Source organism: Lolium rigidum, chromosome 7, assembly GCF_022539505.1.
Source record: "Lolium rigidum isolate FL_2022 chromosome 7, APGP_CSIRO_Lrig_0.1, whole genome shotgun sequence".
Classification (NCBI taxonomy): domain Eukaryota; kingdom Viridiplantae; phylum Streptophyta; class Magnoliopsida; order Poales; family Poaceae; genus Lolium; species Lolium rigidum.
The window spans coordinates 138,883,780-138,904,061 of NC_061514.1; the positions used below are offsets into that span (position 1 = coordinate 138,883,780).

Below are 20,282 nucleotides of genomic sequence, written 5' to 3' on the forward strand. Positions count from 1 at the left end.
AACAACTGAACCTGAAGCTAGATCATCTGATGAGCTGACGGCCACTGCTGGTCAGAACACTGAAGGAGCACCCTCACCTAACCAGATCATGACATCTGGAGGCAGCAACTCATCTCCTGAGGACAATCAAATTGTAAACTTTCAGCCGCAAGGTATGAAAGTTTGTAAAAACTAAACACTGTACCGCATATTTTCATATAAAAGAGAATCATTTCATATCTCTTATTTCAGAGACATTGACAACATCTGGCGGTAGTAAGAGAAAGAGAGGTGGACGCAGACCTACCATGGGCCATGGACTACATGAGTACACAAGAAGACATGGTGGCAATAAGATGCCAATTGAATTCTCTGCTGGTGTCAGGAGACCCAAGGATTATATCCAGTCAGCAAAGCTGAGCAGTGAGGTTGGTATTCACATCCGTGAGAAAATGCCGCTTGCAACACACTGGACATAGTACAAGAAAGATGAAACTCTCAAGCATGTCATTTCTCATGCTATAAGTACAGTAGCGGTGAGTCCTGTACAATCTTGGTTTAACCTAATTACTATGCTACACGATCAACTATCTAAGAATCTACTGAGTAATGCATCACTATTTTGCAGGGAAAGTTTAGTATGGACAAAAATGATGAGGTGGCTCAAGATGTGTGCACTGATATGCTGCAAGTTAGTATTCGGCAGTTCCGATATAGGCTTAAAAATGAGTATTGGCCGAAAATTAAAAATCTCACACTGGAGCAAGCATATCTGAAGAAGCCAGATCATGTAGAAGAGAAAAGCTGGAAAAAACTGGTGAAGAGATGGTTTGATGAGAAGTACCAGGTACATAAACGTTATTCCTTTCAATAACAGCTACTGAATTCTTACATTTCTCTGATCTGGATAAATAAAATGCATGTACTGAACATAGGTAGTGTGTGTAAAAAATGGAAAGAACAGAGAAGCTGTGAAACAGTTCCATACCACTGGATCTCGAAGCTATGTTGCTCACTGGGAACTTATAGTAAGTGTTCTGAATTTCCCCATACAGTTCATACTTCTGTCATACACAGTGTACAATGGTAATGTGCATTCTACATTTTTTCAAGCAGAAGGCTAAGCAGCAGGAAGAAGAAACCTCTCCAATTGAATTTTTTAGAATCACACACACTAACAAGGATAACATTATGAGTGCTGAAGCAAAAAGTGCATATGTAAGAAATATTTCATATTAGCACAATCTTATATTTACTAATTGGAGACTCCCTACAAGCCTCTCCATTAATCCTCATGTCTAAACTACTATTTACCATCGGATAAAAAATAAACAACCACGATTGCTCCAATCGTCTCACCGCAATCTCAAATTAAATAACCGCCGGATCCCAACCAATCTATTCCTCAGCGCTCATCCTTTTCCGATCTTGGTCAGCGCCGCCGGTACCATCGGCGTCCTCTCGACCTCCGCCAAATTTAGTCGCTGCAATGGTAAGTGCATCCTCCCCACGTCTTCTCTGCTCTAGCCTGCCACGGGTTATATTTACTGCCCGTCGTCTCATGTTGTGGCCGCTACCTCGGCCTCCACAAGCCAGTGCGGCTGCATCCCAGTCTGCCGAGACAACTCCTGCAGGAATAGATTACAATTTTTTTGGACAAATGAGACGACAGAGTAGCCACCAGAGACAAGCCGCACATGTCATTGTAGGGATGGACTACGTCCTGTAGTATCCCGGTGAAAAAATTAGGCGAGCTGAATTCAATCTATTTTCCAGGCTACGTTAATTCATCTATTTCCTCATGGTCCAGCCGAGGCCAATGAACCAGTTTGGCGATCTCGAGAAACATAAATCTAACGTTGTATTCAGCAGCAGGTCAACAAGATCAATATGATGAGTGATGCCTCCACCAGCACGAATCGTCCGGCCGGCAGGAAAACGTCATTAGTCACCAGCTCTGAAGCTTCAATGTAATATACTGAAGTTTATCTCTGTCACTTTTTTTTGTCTATGATTTTCTGTTAGAACTGATTCCGTGTTTCCGAAGAACATTAGCAACAACAGGACCGATGAACACCACCAATTTATCTGACAAAGACAGAGTTATCTGATGATGATCTGATGTGGCTTACAATATACTCGCTTTAATGGCTCATCAACAGATTATGGATGAAACTATTACCTGTAAGCCTCATGTCTATCTCTAATTTTTGTACCAAGATCGTGTGATGAATTAAAAATATTTCCGAATGATAAGCATTATCCATCAGATCTTTGTCTTATCCGCATGCTACTTGATGTGGTTCATTGCTTAAACAAAGGATTTGAAGGCATGAATTGGTTAAAATAATTTGTCCGGTGCTCTAATTTCTGGATCATATTTTAGATCAATGTTTTCATGCAGGATAAAATTATTTTTGTAACTAGGCACTTGCTCTATCTCTGAACATATACATGCTAAGTATTGTAGCATGTGGAGCTTCCAGTGAAAGGGATCAGGTAACAAAATGTGTGTCTGCATAACATTAACAACTTTCAAGTTTATATTCAAGGTCATGTCCAGCTTAATCGTGTGTTTCCATGTAACGACTGATATATAGTTCTTTTCTACGGCCAACTTTGCAAGTAAAGTGTTTCGGAAATTTGTGTTCCTTTTCTTTCCTAAGGATAATGACTATATACTGAGAAGGACATTCATTCAACACAATGTGATTAAGTTGTAGGTTCATTAGCAGTGGCAGTGTGAAAAATAAAATGTTGCTGTTCAACTTTAGATATCATTCCAATTAAAAACGATTCAAAATAATAGTTGACACTATAATTGGAATTATTTAGGTCTCAGATAGAATATCCGGATTGGACTGTGAACTATACCCACTCTAATAATGTTGCTTCCCGTTTTTTTAATCAATTCTCTTTTGTTGATGTTTTCAACAAGAATGCACCTTTCTAATACAGGGCCGTGGACAACGTTCTGCATTTTGGGGTTTTCCTGCGTTCATCACACAAACAACCTGGATTGATAATTGTTCACTACTATCCATTATAACTCTTCCTCATTAATGTGTAAGTTGAATATTTCCTGAATTATGTATTCAGTTTTGTTGCCATTTAATTTGCCAAAGTTGGCTTTGTTGCTACTTTACCATACACATGTACTGATTCCTACATTTTTCAGGTCAATCTTTTCTCACAAAAGGAAGTTCTCAGAGTGTTGCTTCTTCCCAGTTTGCACCTGCACTTAAGCATTTTCTTTTATTGACTATATCAAATGTATATCCCAGCACATTTTACATTATCAGATTTAATGCTAGATAATCGGATGCCGAACTAAATTTCCCTTTCTCATATTTAAAAAAATTATTTGCATACAATACCTCATAAATCTCTATCTCAACTGAATGTTTTCTTCACTCAAATATATTTTGTAGTATTGCATACATTTTCTTGGTAGAGTGTCCAATTCCCTTCCTTTGATTGGGAGTAGTTAATTAACCATCATTTTGTATATTTTTTTTAGTCACTGGAGGCTCTCTATCAGTTATCGTAGTTATGGTAATCTACATCTTCTTCTCGGTTATAGAGAAGTATGATAAGTTTACAGTTAGGGTTATATATGAGCGTAGGAGTTTACTATTAATTAGGACACCACGTCTCACTGGCTCCCTCTCCTTAAACATCAAAATAAGTAAACTGAATGTAAAAAAGTCCAAGGAATCTTTTATTTGTCAGATTAAAATAGTATATGGCTAAAATATATGTTTGTTTGCACAAGATAAAAAGACATGCAACAGGCTCCATAAGTAGGAAAATTCATATGAAATGCAGTGAAAATGAACCCCTATGAAATGCAATCTAACGAATCAAATAACCCACGTTGAGAAATGAACTTTCTAAGAGAAAACCTCAACGAAAATCTTTTTTAGAATAAAAAATGAAGAAGATATTGGTGTAATCTTTTAAAAAATGACGAATTAACATGTAGTGAATTTGCTTCCATATAGTGACCAATACGCTTGCATGTAGTTAGTTGTAATCTTTAAATAATGATTATTTTTAATTTCTCATCAAGTAATTATAAGTATTAATAAAAGTTCCAATGATATATCTCTATATAAAACAGTTTAGGCCATGCGGAAGCACGGGTTGATGACTAGTATAATATAATCCAGTTTTGTATGTTGTCCATGCAATGATTGTAATCTTTATGCAGGATAAAATGGTGGCAAAAAAACGGCGCCACGCAATGAAGATGAACCTGATTTGACTGATTTGCAAATTGTTCAGCTAGTTCTGAGCGAGAAAAGCCCATCCACCACCTGCAACAGCACATTCCTACCAAGATTGGGCGTCGCAACAAGCTCCAGGAAGTCTTCTGTCTCAGCTACACGCATCCGAGAGCTACAACAAAGACTGGCAGAAGAAGAGCAGAACTCCATACAGGCAGCTGAAAGGTACCACAGTGAGATGCAGGCAAGACTGCAAGAACAAGATCAAAAATTTGAAGAGATCAGGAAGAAGCAGGAGGAAGAACTTGAAGCTCTGAAGAAAGCCCAAGAAGAAAAGACTTTGGCTTTTGAAAAGAGGCAGAGAGAAACGGATGCCGTGCTTAATTTGCTCTTGAGGACATCCCAGCCACCATCCATGTCTGAATCCCAGGGCACTGATCTATTGCACCACCGTCCTACAACATTATTAATCATAGGTCTTTTAATTTCTTTGTGTTCCAATTGTAATTTTTCTTATGAATCTTTCGGTCTGTGAGAGACATATATACTTCTTATGCCACCATTTATGCATGATATTTATTGTCTATTTTTTCATATTTCGCCAGTTTTTTTGTTTCCCAAATTTCGCAAATAATTCAAATGCTCTCAAATTTTGTCAAATTCAAAAGGTGACGGAAAATGTCACAACATCACTATTAAATGAAACCACGTGGCACCAATTTCTGGTCCCACTTGTCAGAATTTGTGGGTCCCACCAGTCAGCATTATTGGGACCCATATGTCGGCAACAATCTGGTCCCACTTGTCTGAATTTTGTGGATCCCACCGGTCAGAATATTGAGGGTCCAGCTTGTCATAATTTTGTGGGTCCCACCATGTCAGCGCCGTCGGACCATGTTGTCAGAAGCCAAATGGGACCCACATGTAAGGCCACGTATGCTTTTTTGGACCAATCAGAAACTTCCCAAGATTTAGATATTGACGAAAGTTGCAATTTTTCGTGATAAACCTGTCTGTCAACAATAAACCTTCGATGTTGACGAATTTGCAGGTCGTCACCATCAAACATTTGACGTTGACGAAAAAATGCATACCATCACCCCCGATATTTTATGACGGAGCTTCCTTGACGAACCCCATGACGATCAAATTTCGTCACCGCGAAGTAATGCTTGATGAAAACTGACCTTCAAATGACGAAAGTGATTTGTCAAAAAAATGTTTTCCTTTGTAGTGAAAGCGAAATGTAAGTGTGATAAACAGCACAACATACTGTGAATGAGTTCTACTTCTTATCTCCCAATTGTGCCTTAGTGAAAATTCTACTAGAATACCCCACCAAAGAAACTGTAAACTCGCTTTTACCCCTTTTTAGGCAATTTTACCCACGAGTATGGTTTTCCGTGGGTACCGTACCCGCATGAGCAGGGTATGTGTACACTTTTATGCCCATGGATAGTACTCATATACTACCCGTCAAGTCATGCGTAGGGCACGAGTATAGCCTCGTACCCGTGGGTATACACATACCTTGCCCGTTTATTGTAAATTTTCTACGTGACATGTCTATTTTTGTTGACTTATAAGTTAGAATACGAGAATGTGATTATTATATCTTGTTAATTGTTATGTACTCAACTACGTGTTATTGAGTTGAGATAATTCATTGTTTAATCAAATTTGTTATCAATAAATTTAAAATTGCGAGTGAATTTTGTACAATTTAACCTACCCACTGGGTACCCAATGAAATGGGTATGCGTACCCGCCAAGTATGGGTATGGGTAAAGTTTTATACCCATGGATACGGGTATGTCCGATGTTTGTACCCATTGACTATATGGGTATGGATATGATATTGCTCTACCTGCCTATACCCTACCCATAGCCATCCTTAGGTAGGACTGACATGTTAGGTCAAATGTGGTGCACAAGTTATGGGTGAACTTTGGAGGGCATCATCAATTATGCCTAGCCTTCTCTTTTTTCATCCGCGCCTTTCCTCACTATCTTCATGGTATCCTCAAATCCCGATCATTACCTCACACAGTCACACCTTTTCCACATAGACATGCATTACAGAAAGATATCTTAACGTTTTTTTAATGGGGTAATCTGTATGGTTTTTTAGTAGATGGGTTTTCACAATTAAACTTTGTAATTCACTCAAGAAAAAAACACAGCCATATGCATCATCTTCTATCATTTATTGATGCGTCACCTAAACTTGGTGAATAAACCTATAGCCTCTATCGAGTCTAGCCTCTATCTTCTTAGTCTATAGCTAGGTGCACCATTAGCCACAGCTCCACCTGCTTCAAACAAACCACGCCTCACTGGTTTAATTATCACGAGTATTAGGCTCGGTGCATAGTGAATGAGTGTATGCACTATTAAGTCCACTAAGTGCATCTCTAGTTGGTGCAGAGAGTGAAATAACTGAAGTTCCCAGATTTAGGGAGGTCGAGGGAAGTGAAATTCGCTCCCAAATTTTAGAGAGACTACACAGAGAAAAACACAACCTTAGACTACAGGAGCCGTTGCGACTCCTCCACTATGTCAATCACTCGTAGATATTGACCTTGATAAGAAGCAATTTCATTTCTGACACAAAGAAAATACACGTAATTCATGGATTTCAGAATTGAAACGTTCATTTGAAAAAAAACATAATCATACTATTTATTAGGAGCATTTTGAATGTGAGCTTCCAGTGTCACTCATAGCTTGAAGTAGCCTTGGCATGGGGGGCACGCTGACTTCAGCCAGCCCCTCAAGAATCTGAACCACCTCTCCCATTGCCGGTCGATCAAACTCATTATCCTGGATGCACCAACATGCAACTTTGCAAGCTCTTTCAGCCTCATCCAAATTGACGTCACCATGTAACGTGCGATCCACCAAGCTCCCAATGCTGGGGCCGCCTTCGAGAAGCTTGCAGGCAGCATGCACAGGGAAATAAACACCATAGTCGGCACCGCAAGAACACGGCGCAGATGAGTTCCTCCTCCCTGAGATGATCTCCAGCAGCACCATCCCGTAGCTATAAACATCGACTTTCGCTGTGATTGCAACACCACTAATCCATTCAGGCGCGAGGTACCCTGCAGTTCCTCTCACCGTGGTCAGCACCCGGCTGAAATCCCTTCCTAGAAGCTTCGCCATCCCGAAGTCTGCAATCTTTGGAGCAAATGAAGCGTCCAGGAGGATATTTTCTGGCTTGATGTCACAATGTATGATGCAGTCTTGGCAGCTCCCGTGCAAGTATGCCAATCCTCTAGCAACTCCGAGGGCGATTTGGTACCTGGTATGCCATGGCATCGTGGCATTGCTCTGGAATAAATGGAGATCAAGCGAACGATTTGGCATGTGTTCGTACACAAGCAACCTCCTGCTACCCTCGCAGCAAAATCCAAGCAATCTGACTAAATTGATGTGGTGAATGATTCCGATTGAGCTCACCTCCGCCCTGAATTGCTTCTCTCCTTGATAAGCATGGTCAAGCCTCTTCACTGCTATAGCTGTGGAGTCACTCAAAGACCCCTTGAACACACAACCAAAGCTGCCTCCCCCGAGCTTCTCAGAGAAACTTTCAGTTGCACGTTGCAAATCAACGTAACGAAATGTGGCGATACCATTGCCACCTTGACCCTTGTTCAGTATGCCACCAGAAAACTTTCTTCTGTTCCTCCTCCAAATAAGCAGTAGTAGGATCAGTACTGCTGCTAACAAGCCTAGCGCAGCAATGGACACACCAAAGATAACCCCAAAAATGACTCCTCTTCTGATGGCTTTCTGAGTGAGAAATTCTTTGGCGGCAAGGCGAAGGTAAAGAGTTCCTCCATCTGCGCTGGAAGTGTAACTACATTGTATTTGCCTTGTGTTAAGCAATTCATTGTGCCAGATAAAGCATCCACCATTCCCAAAGGAATATGCAGTGCAAGAACAGTCACTCAAGCAAACCTGTGCACATTCACCAGAACTAGCAGTAGTTTGCATACTATGGTAATTTTGGGGTAATTTAACACATGTCATAGAGTAGAACCTATCTGTTGAACTTGTGCTTGATCTGTTGCTGCAGTCTAACGGAGTGTTTCTCAGGCACCCACCAGTTCTGTCATCTAGCTCCCAATCCCTGGGAGATCTCACGGCGAAGCCCTTCATACAACTGCATGATGGCAGCGCATTGTCATTGCAGATGCTAGAAGGTCCGCAGGCCGCATGGACATCACAATGAGCTTTGGGTTGGGCAAACACCATCATCCAACTCTGTGAGCTTTCTAGCCAAACGATTGTCTTTGCCTGACCCGAGGTATCCAAATAGTTACGGATAATCATGGATTCATCATATGATGCATACATGAAATACTTCTCTTGATCATTGGCGACAAATGTAAAATTGACAAAATAGCCACTCGACATCTCTGGCATCAAGGCAAAGTATTTCCCATTCCAGGCACCGCTGGACCAATATGGCACGGAAGAGTTCAGTCGTGTAAGGAGGTACTGGTCGACACCACCGGGGTCTAGCTCCTCACGGTATAAACCAGTGGCTGGGTCGACCAAGTTTTTCCAAGAAACCAGGCGGCGGTTCAGGCCGGTGACCTTGTCCCATCCCAGTTTCGCCCCAGGCAAAAATGTGTCCGTGGGGTAGTCGAAGCTCTGCCATAAGATTTCTGATGAGTTTGAAGAACTCTGCAGGATGAGGTTCCCACTGTTCAAGAGGACAGCGATGGTGTCAGTGGTTGTGATTGTTGCCTGAGATGACCAGATTATGGTGTTGCCAGGCCGATCCAAGATGACAAGGTTGCCATCATGAGAGATTGTGAGCTCTAGTGAGGTGGTGTTCTGCTTGATTGGGTTATCCCTGTTTGCAACCCACGCTGAAGTAAATTTGGGGACAGTGTTGAACCATATGCCCATGTACCAGTTGGACTCGCTGCCAGTCTCGAAGAAGCCAAGTGCGTACCTGCCATTCGGGGAGACCAGCTTGTCGCCGCTGACGAGTGGCTGGGCAGCGGAGATGGTGTCCGTCGTGGCAGAACTTGCAGCGGCGTGTAAGCTGAAGAGTGCTGCGAACAGAAAGAGGAAGAGGGTCATGATGAACTGAGGGAGAAGGATAGCTTGTGGTTGCAGAGACTGCAGCTATAGTAGTAGGGTGGATGCTCTGCTCGATCGTCATAGGAAAAATATAATTAAGCATGGTAATTAAGGTCAAGCACAAACGCCATATTAGTAGAGTCAAAAAAGGTCGCTGTGATGATGTTGATTCAAGCTTAAATTAAGGATGAACGGAACAACTATGGAATGCATGGACTGACCGGTTCGCCACAAGCTAAGCCGTTGGATCAATATATTTGAACACTTGATCTCACTTTTAGGGTTCAACATACTATACCATGAAAGATCGATATGCCGAAAGTATTTTTTACTAGTGGAGAAAAAACAAAAGTCAGCATGGAGATTTATGATCTTCAAATTTATATTAGGAATGTGTTTGTAGAATGTCAGAGGATTTGCAACTTGCGAAAACTACTGATTAGACCGAGTCAGGTGCGCGAACTGTCCCTGCTCAATGAATTGAAAACCAATATATAGCTGATTAACGATTGGATTCTTGAGCTTGATTACTTACCGTGGTGGGTGAAGGGATTTTGCACCATCTAAAAATGCAACTTGGGAGGACATTTTAAGCAGTAGACTTGTGAAACTCACGGCATTTTACCAAGAGGTCCATCAGCTTGAGCAAATCAGAGGCTCGTCAACTTGAGGTCATGCACATCGATTCCCTGAAGATCCATTCGGTCTCTGTCAGACAGAAAACAACATTTGCCGGCCTGCTGATAATTGGTAGTAGAGGCGCGAAGCAATTTTGGCTTTATACTTTTGGTAAAGTTTCATTTGTTTGTCAGCCCAACTGCTCCTGCGTGAGGTTTGACTGACGAGTGAAGATAGCCGTGTCTTATTGACGAGCAAAGCTTCCCACAAAATTATCCATCTTAATCTACCTCGACAGTCTCCATCATTTGACGCTTGCCGTGCCCTGGAGGTTGCGCACCAAATTTTTTCGATAAAGGGAATATATTAATATCGAGAGATACCAATTACACCCAGCCTCTCCAACAACGCACCACCCTAATGGCACTACGGATGCACACAGCCAAAAAAGAGAAAAGAAAACTAAGAAACAAAAGTCCCACTACAGTGTCTCGGACCTAACAACAACAATACATCCACCACCATGACAACACCTGAATTGCAGACTCTCCAAAAAACGACGCCTCCAAGAAGGGAACAGTGCTCCAACACCGTCGTCGCCCGATCAAAGATCTTAGGTTTTCACCCTGAAGATAGTCCCCACTCTCAAAACAATGCCCCCACCAAGGTCACTGCCAGGCACAACCAGTTAAGGCCGGACCTTGGGTTTTCACCCCGAAAGGTAGGACTCGCGCTTCACATGTGTTGTCGCCCCCACTTTCATACCGCTGATGTGAAGCCCAGATACCAAGCAAGCCCCTCAACAGCGCGGAGACTTGAACCTCCCTTAGCTAGTCCTCCCCTCCGGCCTTCATGAAATTCTCTTCTTCTGACTTTCATCATGGATCCATAGTCACCTGGTGTCAACACAGAAAAAGAGCTTCACGCCGCTCCCTCCAGAACCAAACGGTCGGAATAAAAGCATGGGTGCGCGCGACCGAATACCACCCGATCCAGCGAACTCCAGACATAAGATGCACTGTTCCATTCGCCGGCAGAACCTTCCGGAACTCATCACTCCGGCTCGATGAAGAAGATCAACCTCCAGAAGGTCTCCGTCTTGGCGCGTGAGAAACCCTAGGACCACCGCCATTACACAGGCCGAGCCCCCACGCAAACGGCCATCCTCGTCGCCTGTCACACCGAAGATCCGGCAAGACGAACGACCCTGGGGTGCGGGAACCAGCAGGCTACACAGCCGCGATCAGCCCTGGTCGCACCGCCACCGGCTGCACTGAGGCCACCGCCGGCAGCAACCACCGAGGACCGCCGCCGCCGTAGCGCCTTCTCCGCAACCCTCCGCCGATCGATCCACCGCCCTACGCCCCTCCGCGCCGCCATAGGACGACGGGCCTAGATGGGGGACCTAGACCCGCAGCGAAGCCACCACCATCAGCGAGTTGCGCCGCCGCCGCCAGGCTGGGGACGCCGCCCCAATCTCTGCCAACGCCGAGATCCGCCGATGCCGCCCCAGCCGCACCGAAGAGCCGCCGCCGCTCCTCCACCCCAGCACCTTCGGCGCCAGGGGCCGCCGCCACCGCGGCAGATGCCGGCGGCAGCGGCGGGAGGGAGCCTGCTCGAGGGGAGGGGGGTGTGGAGGTTGGGCTTGGCCCCCCGGCGGCGCCCTGGGGAGCGCCACGGGAGGGAGGGAGGGAGGTTAGGGAGGGATGGGCGCGGAGGACTCGCTAGGTGTGTCTACACCCAGTGTACTAACAGGCTCCCAGTTGCGCACCAAATACAGTTCCTCGATCAATGGCTGTCCACGCCTGCAAGAGCTTGTCTTGAGTGCTGTCGCCGCCGTGAGAGCCAGGAGCCTTGCTTCTGCTTCACCAAACAGACGAGTAGCTTGCCGACGCCGAGGAGTGTGTGGACCGACCAGGCAACCAGCTCAAACGGTTCGTCATGCTTGCCGCACGGCGCGCCACCCGCAACGACAACTGAACTGCCCTGCGTGGGGAAAAATGCTTCAGGCCTGCGTGGGAAAAAATGATCGTTTCGCTCTCTGCACGCGACCAAGGGCGCAGCGCCCACGTCCTCGCCGGTCTCCTCCCTTGCCAGATGGCATCCCCAGCTGTCGCGGGCGGTTCTTTTTTTTTTTTTAAAAAAAGGGGGTCCCCCCCCCATTTCCATTAAAGAAACCAAATTATCTTCTACAGGAAAAACAAGAAAAGGAAAAATAAAATAAAACAGTACAGCATTTGGAACTCTTAACATCCTGCCCACATATCTCTAGTGAGCCAAACTGAACGACACACAGCTGACTAATATAGTGAAATCAAACTCTTAGGCGACAAGCGAGTATGAAGAACCAGAAGGTTTCAACAGAAAGAAGCAGACGTCCAGCACCATCTTTCTTCATCTTGTTAGCCGCTGCACTTCCGGTCTCCACCCCTGCGCCGCTCTGAATGCTTCACTTGATAATCGCACGAAAAACTTGGCTCCCCAGCTGAGAGCATTTTGACTTTCATCCTTTACCTGTAAATTTGCCCAGTCCAAAATCAAACGCCCAATTTGATTGGTGACCACCAGAGAATCATTTGGTCTAATTTTTCGGAAACATGCATTATTACGCATTTTCCATATAGCCCAAAGGATCGCAGCAATCCCAACTGAAACCATATGTTTATCCTTCTTCCTAAACTTCTTCAGCCAACCTCCCAGTAAATGTTGCAGATGTGGGAACCTCTGCAGAACATTATCTGTCAGTGTGCGGTGAAATTTTAAAATGTGCAAACCAGTCGATAAAACCATATGAAGTGTGACCCCTTTTGTTTCACAGATGTCATAGAGATTTTTAAAACTGGCCTCGAAGGAATCAAACCCAATCCAGTGATCTTCGCAGAAGCGCGTCCTTTTTCCATTACCAATTTTGCGAGTACAGAGGGCATAAAAAATATCACGAACTTTTAATAAACCTCTCCAAAACCACGCATCTCCATTGTTGATCCTAACACCACTCATAGTTTTATTTTTAAGATATATATTATAAAGAACTCCCCGCCAAAGCCCTTGTGTCATCTCTAGCTTCCTAATCCATTTGCACAGCAAGGCAATATTCATACAACCTAAATCTTTAACACCCAAGCCCCCATTTTCCTTTGGCGAGCAAAACACCGACCAACGAATTAGATGATATTTTTCGATACCTTGATCTTCTCCCCATAAGAGTCGACCACCAAAGTAATCCATACGTTTTTTAACTCCTTTGGGCAAGGGATAAAAAGACATCATGTGCACAGGAGTATTGTCGAGCTAGATTCAGTTAGGATTAGTCTCCCTCCAATTGGTATTAACTTCCCTTGCCAACAGCTTAGTTTACCCTCCATACTTTCTTCCGCTTTACCCCAAGATTTGTTCAACAACTTTGTTGCATCTACCGGAATTCCCAAATATTTCATAGGAAAACAGCCTGAAGCACGAGAAGATCAAGCTATACTGATCCTTCTTGTCGACAGCCTCTCCAAAACAATATAGCTCACTTTTGTTATAATTAATTTTAAGTCCCGACATCTGTTTAAAAGTACAGAGTAGAATTTCAAATTTTGAGCGCTAGATATGTCATCTTTAATGAAGAACACGGTATCATCAGCGAGAACCAACCTGAGGTTGGGTGGTTAGGAGGATGGTTGTATCCCCAGCCCACCAGAGTTCAAACCCCAGGTTTGACATCTGTGTGTCTCATAAAAGGCGGAATATTCATTCAGTGGGAGGCGACGTTCCCGTCTTTCAGAGGTGCTCATAGGGGTAGGGTGTGCGTGTGTGCGTTCATAGGGGTGAGTGTATGCGCGTGTATGTGAGCGCCTACGTTTGTACTGTGTTTCTCAAAAAAAAAAAAAAAAAAAACACGGTATCATCAGCATACTGCAACAACACCAAACTCCCCTCCACCAAGTCAGAAACAAATCTTTAATTAGTCCCAAATTTTTTGCGCTCTCCATTATAATAGCCATCCCATCGGCAGCTAAGTCATACAACAAAGGAGACAATGGGTCCCCCCTTGTCGCAATCCTTGGTATGTTTGAAAGTAAGGTCCAATACAATTGTTTACTTTAACCCCCACCTTACCACCCAGCACCATTTTCATGATCCAATGACAAAAGATATCAGAGAAGCCCTTGATCTTGAGCATCTGATAAATGAGAGGCCACTTAATTTTGTCATAAGCTTTCTCGCAGTCGACTTTAAACATTATCCCATAATTTTTTCCCCGAATATAATGAGTTCAGCGTTTCATGTAAGATCAACACCCCTTCCATAATATATATTTTTTAAGGAAAGTTGTCTAGGTGGATCCCACAACTGGGTCCACCACAGGGAAAGTCTATTCATCAACAGCTTGGTGATATTTTAAAGCTAACAATTCAAGAGACAAATAGGACGAAATTTCCTTATATATGTTGGATCATAGCACTTGGGAAGAAGTGTAATAACCAATTTAGACGGGATATATCAAAGCTTCCCTTGTGGAAAGTCCACAAAATGTGCCATCCAAATCCTCCTTGATTAGTTCCCAAAATTTCTGGTAAAAATCAATGGGAAAACCATCTGGGACTGTCGATTTATTATGCGCCATTTCAAATACGACCTTTTTTTAGTTTAGTCATTGAGAAAGGCTGTGTAAATTGAAAAGCTATCTCAGGATCAATTGTTGAGATGTTCCCAGATTACAAAAATATATTAGACACTTGAGGCTGACCAAACAAATTCTTATAAAAATTGGTAATTTGTGCCTCCAAGTTTTTTTTTGTCCATCAATAACCTCCCCGTTTTTTTCTAAATTAATAATTGTATTAGTGTCTACCATTTGCTTTTGCATGAAAGAACTTAGTATTTCCTTCACCCTCTTTAATATCTGTGACTTTTGCCCGTTGAATCCATTTAAGTTCCTCCTGTTTTAATAAACGAGCTAATTGAGCTCTGATGGGCTGCTCTTTTATAATAAGTGTAGGTTGACGACCACGCGCGGGAGGCGACACAAGGTCCTCCTCCGCCGCTGCCTGTTGCAGAGCAGTTGCATGACGCGCTGCTTCGTGTGCTTGTTTCGCCATGCGTTCTTGCAAAAGGGTGCAGATTATCGACATGTGCGACTGGGGATTTTGTACCTAGATCTATGCTTATGGTACCAATTGTCAGGGTACTGCTTTGGATTTGAAGTTTATTCATAGTAAACTAAACAGTAAGCTAGAGATCTATGAAGAAATAAGCAGAAATAGAAAGGCGTGCCTGCCATCTACCCCTTTATATACCAGCTCGGAGCCACGAGTTTAAGTGCTTAATTATTACAGTCATTAGCCATCATTGGCGCTAAAAGTACTTAATATGTTATACAAACATAGTCCCTGGATCTCGACTGAACCGGTACACTTGCATCCTGGCCGCTCGTTAACTGAACATATTCAGGTATTGCTCGACAGGCCAATGCCTGAAGATCTTGTAGCGAGGCTGTGAGAGATGTTAGCAACTCGGTCTTTGCAAGACCTTTTCCATTTTCAACTTACTTTAGCTACAGGAACAGTGATCTTACACACGACTAGACCACGTCGTCGCCATGTCGTCGATGTTGTGCATTTGATCAGCAAATTAACAGTCTGGTATCCTGCATCAGCATTTACAGCTTGTTTTTTCACTCCACTTGTATGGTGGTTGTGCTTTGACTAGTTGGCTTCACCATGTTTATTTACGGTTATCTGCACTGTCCACCCATCCTGCACCTGCATCCTCTGCAACTGCAAGCTCGGTCTTCCCTCTCACTTAATCATGCCGATCACTAAAGGTCTTTCCCCGGACCTATGGAGGGTGTGTTAGGAACTCTGCCGTTCGTAAGTTCGTAACCTTGACCATTTTCAATTTATTTTTATGTTGAATTGATCACACGCATCTCCACCGTGAATGCTGTCAGCAGTTGGTGATCTTTAAATTAATTCTAGCATCCTACATCACCATTGAAACATGTTTTCTATAAACCAGTTAATTTTATGGTTACGACTTGACTGCCCTGTTGGCTTTACCATGCTTATTTCTGGCAATAACCACCGAGCACCCATCCTACATTACTACTACACCAGCAGCCTATGCAACCGCAAGCTCCCATTTTTCCTCAGTTCACCATGCCTCTTCTCCTCCTTGTTTTCACCCTGCTCTTCCACCACCAACACATCGCTGCCACAAGCTCTGCCACGACAGACACCATCTCAGCTGGCCAACCACTTGGCAGCAGTGACAAGCTCGTCTCCGGGAATGGCAGGTACGCGCTCGGCTTCTTCGAGACAGGAAGCGAGTCCAACTGGTACATGGGCATATGGTTCAATACAGTCCCCAAGCTAACCCCAGCATGGGTGGCAAATAGGGATAACCCAGTCAAGAACACCATTCTGCTGCAGCTCGCAGTCTTCCATGATGGAAACCTTGTCATCTTAGACAAATCTAAAAACTCCATAATCTGGTCTACCGGAGCAAACATCACAACCAATGACACCATCGCTGTCCTCTTGGACAGTGGAAATCTCATCCTTCACAATCCCTCAAACCCATCAGACATTATGTGGCAAAGCTTCGACTACCCGACAGATACATTTTTCCCCGGGGCAAAACTTGGATGGGACAAGGCCACCGGCCTGAACCGCCGCCTTGTTTCTTGGAAGAACTCAGTCAACCCAGCTACTGGTACATACTCTGAAGAGTTAGACCCCAGTGGTGTCGACCAGTACCTTCTTACAGCACTGAACTCTCCCATGCCATACTGGTCTAGCGGTGCCTGGAATGGCCAATACTTTGCCTTGATGCCAGAAACGTCAAATCGTCTCTTAGTCAATTTTACATTTATCAACAATGATCAAGAAAAGTACTTCATGTATACCCTAGACGATGAAACCATGGTTATCCGTAATTATTTGGACATGTCAGGTCAAGCAAAGGCATATATGTGGCTAGAAAGCTCGCAGAAGTGGGTACCGATGTTTGCCCAACCCAAAGCCTGTGATGTCTATGCAATCTGTGGACCTTTCACAGTTTGCAATGATAACACGATGCCAGCTTGCAATTGTATGAAGAGCTTCACCGTGAGATCACCGAAGGACTGGGAGCTGGATGATCGAACCAGTGGGTGCACGGCAAATGCTCCGTTGGAATGCAGTAGCAACAGAAGCACAAGCTCAGCAGACAGGTTCTACTCTATGCCATGTGTTGGACTGCCACAAAATGCCCAACGCATGCAAGTTGCTTCTAGTGCTACTGAATGTGCACAAGTCTGCCAGAGTGACTGTTCATGCACCGCATATTCTTTTGGCAATAGTGGATGCTCTATTTGGCACAATGATCTGCTTAACGTCAGGCAACAAGAATGCAATGGCATTTCTAGCACAGATGGAGAAATTCTTTATCTACGCCTTTCGACCAAAGAAACTCTAACTCACAAAGCCAACAGAAGAGGATTGATTGTTGGTACAAGTTTTGTTGTTGCTGCTTTAGGTTTGTTAGCACTGGTCGTACTGCTGGTGTTTTGGAAGAACAAAACCATGTTCTCTGGTGGAATATTAAACAATGCTCAAGGTTTTGATGGTATCACTGTGTTTGGGTACACTGATTTGCAGCGTGCAACCAAACATTTCTCTGAGAAGCTAGGGGGAGGCAGCTTTGGTTCTGTGTTCAAGGGTTCTTTAAGTGACTCAACAACCATAGCGGTGAAAAGGCTCGACCATGCTTATCAAGGAGAGAAGCAATTCAGGGCCGAGGTGAGCTCCATTGGAATCATTCACCATATCAATTTAGTCAGGTTAATTGGTTTTTGCTGCGATGGAAGCAGGAGATTGCTTGTTTACGAGCACATGCCAAACCGTTCCCTCGATCTCCATTTATTTGAGAGAAGAACCACAATACCCTGGAATTCTAGATACCAAATAGCCCTGGGAGTTGCTAGAGGATTGGCCTACTTGCACGAGAGCTGTCAAGACTGCATCATACACTGTGACATCAAACCAGAGAATATCCTTCTTGATGCTTCGTTTGCTCCAAAAATTGCAGACTTCGGGATGGCCAAGCTTTTGGGAAGGGATTTTAGCCGAGTACTGACTACAGCGAGAGGAACTGCTGGGTATCTTGCGCCTGAGTGGATCTGTGGGGTCGCAATCACACCAAAAGCCGATGTTTACAGCTACGGGATGGTGTTGCTGGAGATCATATCTGGGAGGAGGAACTCACGTCCATCATGTGCTTGTGATGGTTACCATGATGACTACTTCCCTGTGTATGTCGCGCGCAAGCTTCTTCAAGGAGACACAGGGAGTTTGGTAGATCACAGGGTATATGGTGATGTCAATCTTGATGAGGCTCAAATAGCTTGCAAGGTTGCTTGTTGGTGCATACAAGATAATGAATTTGATCGGCCAACAATGGGACAGGTAGTTCATATTCTCGAGGGGTTAACTGAAATCAGCGTCCCCCCAATGCCAAGGCTACTTCAAGCTATCACTGGCACTGGAAGCTCACATTCAACATGCTCCCAGTCACTTAGTGTTCACTATTCTAATTCATGAGCTACTTGTACTTCCTTGTGTCTCAAATGATCTTCCTTTTGTAGAGATAATTGCGAGCAACATTGCAAACAGTCATTGCTACCAAAGTTCTCAAATTCCCTTCCAAAAAGAGTTCTCAAATCTATTTACTTGCATTCTGTATTAATTAAAACCATGGTTAGCAGGTTAGGTGCTAAAGTAAAGAGATGGTTAGGTGATCTCTGTTAAAGAAGAAGGAAAGATTTTTCAGGTTATGTGCATGTTGAATGCGATCTTCCGGCGATAGCTTCAAGTAGCCTCGGCATCGGAGGTGTGTCAACTTCAACAAGACCTTCAAGAATCTGGACCACCTTTCCCATCATTGGGCGTTCGAACTCCCTGTCCTGAATCACTTTTGCTTCGGTGCCCTCCCCCTCCCCCCCTTCGTTCAAACTGTAGTGAACTAGAACACATGAAGAGCCAAGATATCTTCTTACCTCTTCGTAACCAGGGGCGCAATGATTAAAAGTGAATAAAAAGACATAAGTACAGGCCATAGAGTAGTCTGTACGGTCCGTTTAGGTCTAGTATATGGACCGAAGCAACCTCGTCCTGAATGCACCAACAGGCCACCTTGCATGCCATTTCAACCTCCTCAATGCCAACATCGCTGTTTAACCTTTCATCCACGAAGCTCATGACATCTCCCTCGAGAAGCTTGTGCGCCACCTGGATAGGGAGATAAACGATGCCGTCACCATCGCAGCTGCATATTTCGTGTGCGTTCATTCTCCCGGATATGATCTCTAGTAGTACCATCCCGTATCCATAAACATCGACTTTCGGCGTGATAGTCACTCCACTAATCCATTCAGGGGCAAGGTACCCAACAGTGTCCCTCGTTGTAGTTATGCCCCGGCTAAAATCCCTTGTGAGAAGCTTTGCCATCCCGAAGTCGGTAATCTTAGGAACGAAGGATACATCAAGAAGTATGTTATGCGGCTTGATATCACAGTTTTTTTTCGATAAAGGAGCATAGCCCCAGCCTCTGCATCAATAGATGCACACGGCTTGCTTTATTAAAACAAAGTATAAAGTGTTCAAGTCACAAAAGATTCATCTTTAGTTATTACAATCATGGAAAAGCTAGGGTCGATACATGGGTCAACCAGCTGAAAATTATATGGCACTCAGAAAAGCTATGCATTTGCTAATCTATTAAGATGCCGCCACCCAGTAGCTTGGAAAAAGAATTCCTGAGCAACCACTAGCATCCGGTTGCATCCAATAACCATATCCTCCAGCTGCTCCGCTGGGAGAAGGAAAACCCATTGCTGAATTGAATGAGCAGCTCGCCGGATAACCTGCAAAAAATTAGTTCCACTTTGCTCGTTAAAGATAATATCATTTCTAGTTCTCCAAATAGCCCAACAAATGGCTGAAACACCAATTCGAATTTTTTGTTTATCATTCTTCCTCACACCATTCAGCCATCTACCAAACATATTAGTAACATTAGCTGGTGGTGAAATATTATATGTAAAGTACATCATTCGCCATATTATCTTCAAAAAAGGACAATGAATAAACAAATGATTAACAGTTTCCATGTAATCACAAAACCAACACTTTTGGCTACCTTGAAGGAGATATGCCCTAGAGGCAATAATAAAGTGGTTATTATTTATATCTTTATGTTTATGATAAATGTTTATATATCATGCTAGAATTGTATTAACCGAAACATTAGTACATGTGTGATATGTAGACAAACAAGAAGTCCCTAGTATGCCTCTTAAACTAGCTTGTTGATTAATAGATGTAGTTT

General features: G+C 43.7%; 1 protein-coding gene and 2 pseudogenes across 1 annotated transcript; 1 reads left to right on the forward strand and 2 right to left on the reverse strand.

Moving 5' to 3' along the window:
• Positions 1-6,893: 6,893 nt before the first annotated feature.
• LOC124679325 lies at positions 6,894-9,390 on the reverse strand (annotated as a pseudogene).
• A 6,682-nt stretch (positions 9,391-16,072) lies between these two features.
• Positions 16,073-18,496, forward strand: LOC124672061 (G-type lectin S-receptor-like serine/threonine-protein kinase At2g19130). The gene is made up of 3 exons (XM_047208354.1): positions 16,073-16,972; positions 17,015-17,695; positions 17,825-18,496. Exons 1-3 carry the CDS (start codon positions 16,073-16,075, stop codon positions 18,494-18,496), a joined length of 2,253 nt encoding a protein of 750 aa, XP_047064310.1.
• Positions 18,497-18,726: 230 nt separating this feature from the next.
• Positions 18,727-20,282, reverse strand: part of LOC124672062 — an 8,602-nt pseudogene continuing 7,046 nt past the window's right edge.